The 12558-nt window shown below is 38.7% G+C and overlaps 1 protein-coding gene across 1 annotated transcript in view; it reads left to right on the top strand.

Moving 5' to 3' along the window:
- Positions 1 to 3024: 3024 nt before the first annotated feature.
- LOC143296013 (tubulin polyglutamylase TTLL5-like) overlaps positions 3025 to 12558 on the top strand; it is a 98822-nt gene continuing 89288 nt past the window's right edge. The window contains exons 1-4 of the mRNA XM_076607752.1: positions 3025 to 3132; positions 10152 to 10580; positions 11375 to 11484; positions 11951 to 12140. Coding sequence (XP_076463867.1) covers positions 10447 to 10580; positions 11375 to 11484; positions 11951 to 12140 — 434 coding nt within the window. The 5' untranslated portion in view covers positions 3025 to 3132; positions 10152 to 10446. The remainder of the gene's footprint in view (positions 3133 to 10151; positions 10581 to 11374; positions 11485 to 11950; positions 12141 to 12558) is intronic.

The following is a 12558-nucleotide window of genomic DNA, read 5'->3' on the forward strand; positions in this document are numbered from 1 at the left end:
ATGAAAGAATCAAAGCGGAAAAACGAAATAGGGTAACCATGATCGTGTGTGGGTGTCACAGTACATGCGTGTGTCTGTGTGTGCAAGTGTGCGTGCGTTTGAGTGCGTTCTGAAGAATCCTGTTTTCAAAATGCTCGAGAAAAGTTCAGTGGATGATCCGAAAGCCCAAGTGATTCCCTACATGTACAACACTACAATGCTATAGAAATGATAAAAAGATAGCCATTGAAAAACGTGATTTCTGGGTGATATGGATTTCCCTCTTTTCCACTGGAAGGGAGCAAACAAGGGTTGTGACGATAGCAGAAGAAGGCTTTACCGATAATCTCCCCTACCTGCACTTCCCCTGGACTGATTCGACGAAGCCTTACCTTACTAAAATCCATACCAAAACCAGGAAAGGACCATCGTCAGGTAAGCGGCTACCGAATCCTAACCATGCAAAACATTGCTAGAAAGCTCATGGAACGCATGATAGCTAGGAAACTTGCAAGGGGTCTTGAACACAGGCACATTCTCCCTTCAAATCAAGGTGGTTACAGAACAGGTAAGTCCACATGGGAAAATGCAGCTGCTTTTCCATATGAGGTTTATGAAGGATTTCAAAGAAAAGAAGAATTACTAGCAGTAGCAATCGACCTTGAAGATGCCTTCAATAAAGTCCAGTTTGCGCACCTCATGGAGCTGCTACTAAGGTATGGAGTAAGTTTGACACTGACAAGATGGATAGCAGCAGTACTTCAGGAAAGAACCTTCGTCCTACGCCTCGGAGACTGAACGTCTGCACCTTCTAAACTATCCATTGGACTACCACAAGGGTCTCCGCTCTCTCCTGTTCTTTACAACGTGTACACGAAGGGCCTTGCAGACTTAAACAACAATGGAATAGCTTTGGTGCTTACTCTTGCGGATGATGGCCTGGTCTTCAAAACTTCGAAAGATGCTCAGGAAAGAACTAAAGCTGCCCAGAAACAACTAAACAATATCGCTCAATGGTGCAAAGACACAGGATCTTCCATCAATCCAGCGAAAGCCCAAACGTTGCTGTGCACCCTCAACAACAGAACCATGAGCAAATCACCACCACCTGTGTCATTCGACGGGATTCAGATCGAGAAAACTGAATGCCTACGCTACCTAGGAATACACTTCGACAGGATGCTGACCTTCAGAAAACATACGGAAAATACCGTTCTCAAATGCAAAAAGGGTCTTTCAGTCTTAAAAGCAATGGCAACCAAAGGTATTGAACAAAGCCACCTCTTCCTGCTACACCAATCACTCGTCCTCAGTATGATCGACTACGGACTTGGGCTAACAACACCGTCTCAAAGCAACCTCCTAAAATTAGAAAGAGTTCAAAATGAAGCTATGAGGCTGATCCTTGGAACAACAAAAGACACGTCCACGGAAACCATGCGATACCTACTTGACCTTCCTTCAGTGCACGCCAGAAGCAAGTTAGAACAGGTCAAGACCTACTTCAGAGCATTAGAAAACCCTCAAAACCCACTGCATGACGCAGTCAACCAAAAGGCAGCCGTCTAGGACGAGGAAGATCATGGATGGGGCAAGCAGAAGACACAATCCAGCTAGTATGCCGACTACAAGACCTGAAAGAAACAAAAGAATAGGAGAAAAACCCCGAAAACCTCAACCATCTATTCAACACAGCCATTTCGCCCACTCTAGGAGGACATTGCCGGGAATGGCCAGAGGGCAAAACTGATGCGGAAGTGAAGCTATTCATAGAAGAAAACAGTAAAGAAGAGGACATCATCATATAGACAAATGGCTCAGTCACCAAAGACCAGTCCGGTTGGGGATTCACTGCGAAACAAAATGGAAAAACAATTAGGGAAGAGAATGCTGCCTACAAAGTCACAACCTCCAGCCTAACGATGGAAGTTGAAGCTGTGACACATGCCCTCCAGTGGCTATCGTCTATCCATATGCCCGGAAACCAACATGCCATGATTCTAACCGACTCAATGAACCTCATACAGAAAATTTAAAATAGAATGGGAAGCCCAGAGTAGTATATGGCAATGCACAATTTTCAGATTAAAAAACTTACATGGTCATACTGCCCGGGACATGCAGGTGTCAGTTAAGGGAAATGAGCGAGCTAACAGACTTGCTGGCAACGCAGCAACAACGAGCGGCCTACATCTAGGAATATCGGAAATCCTCAGAAAAGTCAAAGAATATAAAAAAAGAACAGGTACAAGGCCATCGCACCATCGATCGCCTCAAAGAAATAAAGGTAGAGAGAGGGAGCGGCCGTAAGTCTAGCATGAAAGGTAGAGCACGATGCTTTGCAAATCAAACAAATATCGGCATCATTTCCAAACCAACATTGCGCAAATTTCTTCAAAACGGAACAGAGTCTCTGTGGGCTTTTCCAAATACAATAGACTGAGCAACACACTAGATGTTTTTTTTCTTTTTTTTTTCTTTTTCTTTTTTTCTTTTATTTATTTATATATTTATTTTTTTGCTTGTTTGTTTTTGTTTTTTGTTGTTGTTTTTTCAGTCACCTACACTTGGGATGGACTTCCACTGAGTGACGCATTGATACTCCCTCTTTCTCTCTCCCTAACGCGCACGCACTGCACGCACGCACGCACACACACACACACACACACACACACTCTCTCTCTCTCTCTCTCTCTCTCTCTCTCACACACACACACACACACACACACACACACACACACACACACACACACACACACACACACACACACTCACACAAACACACACACACACACACACACACACACACACACACACACACACACACACACACTTTCAAATCTGTACAAAAATGAATCCGTACGCCTGCTGCCGGTAATGCCTCTCAACTGCTGAGTTACACGCGCTTCGGTCTGAAAGACCAGCACATTATCAAAAGAGAAGCAAAGCAGCAGAAGAAACCGAAAGTAACGAGGTCGTAGCTGCTGTTTGTATAACCCACGTTGCCAATACTGCGCGTGTCCAAACATGATGGCGGCTTGGTTTCTTCCTTTCAATTTGCCTCCCCATTGACAAACGATCTACAAACGGTGGGCAAGAAGTATTGTGGCAATGTATGGATTAAATTATCGCCGATTTTCATTGGAATAACAGGTAAACTGAGTGCGATCTCTCCCTGCTTCTTTTTAAACCTTTATTAACGAAAAAAAGAAACTATTTTTGATCGGCATGCACGACGCGACATATGTGTGGCCAGTTAATGCTGCCATTTTGTTGCCACTTCAGTTTGTCCTTTGTGGTGTTTGCGTGTTTTGTCCACAGTCTCAACAAACGCTCGTTATTTTTATATCACAAACGTGGGATTTGAAGCTACTTTTTGTGTTTTGATTATAACTTCCGGTTGGACAGGTGCGAACATCAAACCGACTGCTACCATGGCAACGCGTAAACTGTCAATACGTTTTCAGTTCACGTTCTTAGGGAGGTATTTTCAGACTCAGGGTTGAAATTCGACGGAGAGTAAAAATTAAAATCACAATATCAGTGACGGTTTTCATATGTGAATGGAAATGATTTTTGTTTTCACACATCTGTCTCTTCCCTTAATACAGATTGCTCAGAATGAATATTTGGTACATCATGCTTTAACTTAAAAAGAAAAAGAAAAAATCACAATATTAGCCATGAATGTGTTTGTCTCTATCAACTGCTCCTCTCTTTCTCTCATCGCACTGTCATCATCATCATCCTCAATCAGACAGACAGACAGACAGACACACACACACACACACACACACACACACACACACACACACACACACACACACACAGAGAGAGAGAGAGAGAGAGAGAGAGAGTTATATACACATAGGGATATCCCTGACAAAACTCTGTAGAAATATACACTTTGTTAGGAAAACACAATTGTAAGCAGAGAACAGTGGCTCTCTCATTGTAGCAATGCACTGTCCCTGGGGAGAGCAGCCCGAATTTCACACAGAGAAACTGCTGTGACATAAAGAGTAATGTTATATAATACAATACACACATTTGTGAAAATAGATACATGATACAAGTACACACTCACACACACATACATAAACACACTCACACATACACACACTCACGTACCCCAACTCAAACACACACACACACACACACACACACACACACACACACGCCTGTGCATACAAAAAAGGCAGATACGCACATATGTACACACAAATATGATAGTACATACACATACACAGATACATATATGTGCACACATATGCACACCCACCCAGAAACAAAATCACAGAAACACAGACACAGACACAAACAGACACACACACACATGGCCACACACACACACACACACACACACACACACACACACACACACACACACACACACACATTCAGTGTCACAAAGACAGATCTGTATCTGTGCATGACAATTTGATATTTCCTCAAACATTTACATGCACACACAAACATGGTCACATTCATGTATACATACACATACACAAAAGCACATGATACATTTTCACACAAGCGTACACATAATGAAAGACACATGCTCAGTGACATTCACACGTGTGAGCACGTGCACACACACACACACACACACACACACACACAGATGTGTAGACTTGAAGTCAGTATTACAAGCTATAGAATCTCCAGATTCAAAGAAGTGAATTGAGATGACAATGGAAATAGAACATATTAATCACCAACTGACAAAACAGGGCATTAATATAACTTTCTGTTGGGTACCTTCACACTGTGGAATATCTTCAAATGAGTGGGTAGACCAAGCAGCTAGAAGAACAGCACGTAATTTCGAAGGCGCAATACAACTTGACATCCAGTTAGATCTACATGAATGCATTAGTTGTATAGAAAATGTATCTAGAAATTGATTAAAGAAATTACTTATAAACTCAAATAATCAATATTACCAATGTTGTGTAAACACAAGGAATGTAGCTAATCTCAAATATTTTCTAAATTTGACAACAGCAGCACATTCAAGACAAATTACAAGTCTAATGTATAAAATTCGTTTGAATGCCTTTCGTACAAAATTTTCTAAAAATATAAAATGTATATGCAGTAAGCAAATAACTGTAAGCCATCTACTCATTCATTGTCCGAGCATAAGACAGTTAATTCCAAAATATGTAGTGATGACTTTTCTTCCAGTATTTCATTAGCCACTGAAAAGATTTTGAATGATTATTCATTGCTTAGAATGTTTTTGGAAATTTTTTAAACTCCAGTCCAGTTGGTATCCTCCTTTGATGTATTATAATTAATGTTGTTATTTATATTTACATTGTTGATATGCATATACATATTCTCCTTCCCGTGACACCTCATTCAATACACACCACAATCTCTTTAAACTTTTTCTTATAATATACTTTTCCTCTGATACATAACATGAACACTTTTTTACACTAATATTCACATGCATTCCCTTTCCTTTATCCACTACTTTACTACTTTCCGTCTAAAAACACTTATAGTGAATTGACGTTAAACTGAAGATAAAACACACACAGAAGCACACACACACACACACACACACACACACACAATTCAGTTTACTTCACAAATATGTTAGATTTCTCATATTTTCTGTCCCACTCCTAATTTTCCCCATCATAACTTACCTACTTACAAGTGTGTGTTCATCTGTGTGTGTGTGAGTGTGTGTGTGTGTGTGTGTGTGTGTGTGTGTGTGTGCGCGCGCGCGTGCATGCACACAAATGTGTGTGAATGTCACTGAGCATATGTATTTCATTATGTGTATGCTTGTGTGCACATCTATCATGTGTGTGTGTGTGTGTGTGTGTGTGTGTGTTAAGACAGTGACAGGATATTAAAAAAGCAACAACAACAAAAGTGATGTCAGTAGTGCTTTTCTATTGAGTATTTTCCTCGAAAATAAAGTAATTGTCATTCTGAAGTGAAAGTAATATTAGAATAGAAGTCTCCCATTCTCCTTTCGTCTTGCATACTGACTGACAGTGTGTGAGAAAGATCAGTTTTCTGCATGTTGATGGCACTTTCAGTGTGCAAAAGTATCCAAATGAAATGTTTGATAATTCAACAATGCAGGCATAGACAAGTACCTTATGCAGCGCAGGTGATCATTCCAACTCCAAGAGTCAAACCTTAATTATACAACAATCAGTGGAATACTGAAGGAAGATAGGGGCAGGTAATGACTTTAATCTTAAAATCAGAAATGTGCTGAAAAATGAATACAAATGTTCAAGGAGAGAGGTAGATAAGACAATTCATATAGATCTATAGATAGAGAAACAGAAACTTAAAAGTTCTGTTTTATAAAGTTTATTTTATGATAATTATTGTATTTTATTGTATTGTGTTGTATTGCATTGTCTTGTATTGTTTTAATTTTTTGTGACAACAGATTTTTTCTCCGTGCAAAATTCAGGTTGCTCTCCCCACTGAGAGCATGTCGCTAATGTACAGCACCACCACCCCCTTTTCTTTTTTTCTTTTTTTTGTCTGCTGGTGTATTTGTTTTACCATCAAAGTGGATTTTTCATGAGAATTTTGCCTGGGACAATGCTTTTGTTGTCGGTGAATCTGTATATATATATATATATATATATATATATATATATATATATATACATATATATATATATATATATATATATATACATATATATATATATATATAACAAAACAAGAGAACACTAGCCACTAAGGAGAAGCGTGAGCGAAGGAAGCAGGGCTCAACTTCTGGAGATGTTTTCCCTTGCAACACGTGTGGGAAGTGCTGTGTATCCAGAATCAGCCTCTTCTCCCATATGAGGACTCACACCGACAGATAAGCCTTGTTTATCTTCTCATCAAAAAAAAAGAAGAAGAAAAAAAGATTAAGACTTTATTTTCCATACATTTTAGAACTGTAGACTTTTAAGTGCCACCTGTAACAGGACAGCCACTAACATAAATGATAAGAGATTCTCTGTTCATAAACCAGTAGTTCTTTCTAAATAGAAGGAAGCTTTTTTTTCTTTTTTTTTTCTTTTTTCTTTTTTTTTTTTTTGTTTGTTTGTTTGTTTTTGTTTTTTTTCCTTTTCATTCAGAGAAACTTGTGATTCCAGGGAGGAAATGACCCAGAACTCCAGACATCCAAAATGTCAGAACACCATTCTGAGAAAAATTGATTGATTGATTGATTGATGTGGATACTTATATAGTGCCTATCCTCAGTCACAGACCAAGCTCTAAGCGCTTTACATACATGGGGACATTTGCACCGCAGGCTGCCTACCTGGGTAGAGCCGACTGACGGCTGCCACTGGGCGCTCATCATTCGTTTCCTGTGTCATTCAATCAGATTTCAGATGCACATGCATACATAGACAGACATGTAACATTTTACATGTATGACTGTTTTTATTTATTTACCCCACCATGTAGGCATCCGTACTCCATTTTCGGGGGTGTGCATGCTGGGTATATTCTTGTTTCCATAACCCACCGAATGCTGACATGGATTACAGGATCTTTAACGTGCGTATTTGATCTTCTGCGTGCACATACACATGAAGGGGGTTCAGGCACTAGCAGGTCTGCACATATGTTGACCTGGGAGATCGGAAAAATCTCCACCCTTTACCCACCAGGTGCACCGAGATTCGAACCCAGGACCCTCAGATTGGAAGTCCAGTGCTTTAACCATTCGGCTATTGCACCCGTCATTACAGGATCTTTAATGTTTTGAAAATATTTTCTGTTCAGATTTTTTGCTGAATGCTGTCTTCTTGATGTGCATGGGTTAACTCTGCATGGGTTATGCTTCAAATTGAAGAGTATAAACTATAATTCCCCCCAAAATTGTGAAATAGTGGATTTAAAAATAGATAAAGATAAAAAACAACAACAACAACAAAAAACAAGAAGGCTTATCAATGAAAAAGATTAACATGCCAGCTTAATCATAACCCATACTGAGCAGTAATAAACCTGATGTGTATTATCTGGATTTAGTTGGTTTTTTGGGTTGTTTTTTTTTTCAACTTTATGATCTCTTTGCAAATATCTCCAAATATGTCATTTGTATCTTTAAACTCACCAATATCTCAGTAATTAGATTGATTTGTCAGTATTCAGATTGATTTGTCGATTGTTTGTTTACTCCTTTAATGTTTTGATCGAGGTTTATAGATTAATGTTATCAATAAAAAAAACAACCACCATTTATTCAGTAAAACAGCAACACCACCACCAACAAAAACCATTGCAGGAGACTGTACCAGTAATGTGAAGCGGTGCAGGTTTGGTTCTTTGTGTCAAGAAAAGAAAGGCAATAAGTTATTGAGCGTCAGCAGTTAAAATTCCAATTTTTTTGTGTGGAACAATTAAGAAAGAAATGTTTTAATAAAAAAAAAAAAGGAAAATATTTTTTGTTTTAATTTTAGAATTCATGAAAAAGGGTTATTTTTACTTATCCTTGACAGTGAAATGATACTTCAATTGAATTTTTTTTTAGTGATTTCTCATGGGGTTTTGGGTTTTTTGGGTTGTTTTTTTTCATTTTGTTTGTTTTATTTTCCTCTCCTTAATTTTTGTGTGCATTTCTTTTCGTTCATTTCAAAAACACTGTGTTCATTGATTGCACACCCATTTTCAGAGTTTGTGTGCGAACTCAGGCAAAGCAAGCACTGACTGAGTGATTTCGCACAACATGGCTCTTTATCTCTAAAGTCTTGTACCAGTCGGCCTGTAACTTAACAGTCACAAAAAACCTTGCAAGCTTTTCTTTAATCCCGCACCAAGGAATAGCAGCATATGTAGGCTTACAGCACTTGCAACAGACTGGTGGTTTGATATGCCCTGAGGGTGGCTTTGTAGTAGCGCCTGGAAAGTGAACCATATGAGGTGCCTTGACTTGACACCTGTCTTTAGTGACTGCAGCCGGTTCGTTGATTAAACTGTTAACTAAGACGCTGGTCACAATACTCAGCATTGTCATGAAAATGTGCATATGTGTGCATATTATATATATATATATATATATACATAGTGGTGTGAGTGACGAGCCTTTGAATGCACATGTAATTTCCAATCAGATTAATAAAGATGTATTGTGAAAACACACACACACACACACAACACACACACACACACACACACACACACACACACACACACACACACACACACAGATTTTGTGTGTTTGCTTGCTTTGCTTCCTTTTTGTGCTTTATCAGTTTATGTCTTTATTGAAAAATCATTTATAATTGTCAGCTCATCCATTGTTGTTTCTTTTCTTTCCTTTTGCTGTGTACATTTCCATTTCTTTTATTCCTTCCAACAAAAAGGATGCATGTATGCGCATGAACATGTTGTTTTTCATGTTTACAGCATCTTAAATTTTGTTGAATTCAGCTTCCTGTAAAATTGGAAAGTTGGAAAAAAAAGAAGCTTGTTTGCAAAGTAGGAAAAAAAAGTATATATATATATATATATATATATATATATACACATACATACCTACATACAAATGTAAAGAAATGCTGCTAATTAACACAAGATATCCTGATGATTCACAACAATGTCAATGAAATTGTTCATGCACTGGTAATTTTTGGCAGACCGTAATTGATAAAGTCACTTTGTTCATGACACTGTTAAATACATGTATTATTCTTGACATTCATTGACAAAGCCATTCTTATCAGTTGCTCTTATCTGTATAGATAGGCTACTCTATCTACGTTCTTTTATTCAGATTCGTATCAATAGGGCACCTGGCCAAAAAAATACTACTGTTTGTCTGACATTGTTGTTAAGCAAGATGTGTGTGTGTGCGTGCATGTGTCCGTGCGTGTGTGCGTGTGTGTTTCTGAGTTTCTGTTTGTCTGTGTTTTGATAGACTTGTGCATATATGTGTCCGAGTGTGTGTGTGTGTGTGTGTGTGTGTGTGTGTACCTTAACATATGAATGTGTGTCAGTATGTCACTATGTGTCAGTGTTTCCATGTGTTTATATATGAATGTCTGTGCCTGTGTGTGTGTGTGTGTGTGTGTGTGTGTGTGTGTGTGTACATGCATGCATGTGTGCATTGGTTAAATGTCTTTATTGCTCCATTGATCATTTTGGACAATACTATGTTATTTTTTTTTCCTTGATAGGGTTCCAAGTCTGATCAGCCTGTCATCACCCATCACCATGAACCGTCTTCTGCACTCATGACTCCGGTGCTGACTGAGTCTAGGGAAAAAAGACACAAACAGTAGACTTTAGGAGACACACATACACGTGTGTGCACGTGCACCACCCCATCACACACTACACACATTTCACACATTACACACACACACACACACACACACACACACACACACACACACACCTTTCGCTTTTTTGTGTTCACATCATTGATTGAAAAGAAAAAAAGAAAAGAAGAAAGAAAAAAGAGACATAAAGATGGCATCGCGGGGAAACGATTCAGATGGCGGCGACTCACTGACGCCATCTGAACAGAGTGATGCAGAGGAGAGAAGCGAACATGACTCTGACTATGAGACAGATAATGGGGAGGAGGAGGAGGATAACAGTCGGTGAGTTATTCCCCCTTTTTTTTTTCCCCCGTGTGTGTTTTATTTTTGTTTCCGTTCCTTTACCAGGGAACACTCCATTTTTCTTTTCTTTCTTTTTTTTAATATTTTTTTTTTTATTTTTATTTTATTTTTTAGATTTCTTTTGTTTTCCAGAATTTTCTTTTCCTCAATTCATTAGTTTCTGACTCTCTCGTTTCCATCTCCGTGTCTCTGTCTCTGTCTCTGTGTCAGTCTCTCTGACTGTTTCTTGCTGGTTCTCCCTACAAGGCCCATTCTCTCCCTCTCTTACACACACACACACACACACACACACACACACAGGTAGAGAGATCTTTCTTCACATAAAGTTGTGTGTTTCTGTCTGTCTTTAAAAAAGCATCTTTCAGTTTAATGAAGAGGAAAGGTTTAAGATTAAAATTGTGAAGAATGGGGTCAAAGTAACATCTTCAGTCTAATATCATCTTCTTAGATGAACAGACTATGAATAGAAAAAACGAACGAAGTAATAAATTCTTTTCACCAGCACACATTTCAACACTGGTTCAAAAAGCTCACTGTGTAAATAATTATGTTGTTTGTTTGTTGTTTTTGTTTTTGTTTTTTTCTAAACAATGAGTTTTGAAAAAAAAAAAAAAAAAAGAAAAGAAAAAGAACTACTGAAGAAGGATCAGATGTGTGAATATTATTGTATGAATGCTTCGTGGAGATTGAATTGAGATACATGTCTGTGGACCTTACAATATGAAAAAAAATTTTGTTTTCCTCAAATCTTGATCTGTGTCTGACGTTTTCAGAGACAAGAACCTGAACATCATATGGACCGGGTATTCCAAACGGACACCTGTCATTCTGTTCAACGTCGGCTCCGTCTTGCAAAAGCGCATGAACTTCAAGACTGTCGGGGGTAGGTTGGCGGAATTATGCAGATATATATATATTCTTTGACTTTAATCTGTCATGGTTGGATTCTTCCTTTTGTCTTTTATTGATGTTTTGTTGTTGTTTTTTATCATAAAATATGTTGATACATGTGTTATGATAATTTTGTTGACATACTTTACTGTTTGATTCTATTAAATATGTAATCTTTGTATGCCTGTAGCTGTCAGTTCAGTCTGTCTGTTTGTTTGTCTTTCTCCCCATATGTGTGTGTGTGTGTGTGTGTGTAGCGAAAGAGAGAGAGATTGATATAGATATAAGAAAAGCTTAAGCACAGTTTTGTGGGAAGAAAACAAACATAGTGGTGCCACTTAGCCTTCAAGTTTGGGTGGTTTGATTCTCTCTCTCTCTCTCACTCTCTAGATGTAGATATAGATAGATAGATAGATGATTATATAGATAGATAGATAGATATAGGTATATTTTTTCAGAGCGGTACCACTTGGCCTTCAAGTTTGGGTCGACAGAGTGCAAGATCATCCGGAACATTCTGGTGGCCCATGGGTTCCATGAGGTGCACCCCAACAGCCCCGACTTCAACCTGGTGTGGACCAACTCCCACCTCAAGCCCTTCACCCTCCGCACCATGACTGAGTTCCAGAAGATCAACCACTTCCCCAGGTCAGAGGATAGTTCGTCTTCTACTTCTTCTTCTTCTTCCTCTTTGTCTTCTTCTTGTTCTTCTTGTTATTGTTCTTGTTCTTCTTCTTCTTCTTCTTCTTCTTCTTCTACTTCCTCTTCTTCTTCTTCTACTTCTTCTTCTTCGTCTTCATCTTCTTCGTCTTCGTCTTTGTCTTCGTCTTCTTCTTCTTCTTCTTCTTTTACTTCTTCTCCTTTTCCTTCTTCTTCTTCTTCTTCTTCTTCTTCTTCTTCATCTCCTCCTCCTTCTTCTTCTTCTTCCTTCTTTTTTTTTCTTTTTCCTTCTTCTTCTTCAGGAGGAAGGTGGCAGAATGGGTGATGCTTGGCTGCCAATACAGAGAGTCTGTGAGTGTGTGGGTTTGAATCCTGCTCTAGCCCTTTCTCCCAGCTTTGACTGGAA

Source organism: Babylonia areolata, chromosome 21 (assembly GCF_041734735.1).
Source record: "Babylonia areolata isolate BAREFJ2019XMU chromosome 21, ASM4173473v1, whole genome shotgun sequence".
Lineage (NCBI taxonomy): Eukaryota > Metazoa > Mollusca > Gastropoda > Neogastropoda > Buccinidae > Babylonia > Babylonia areolata.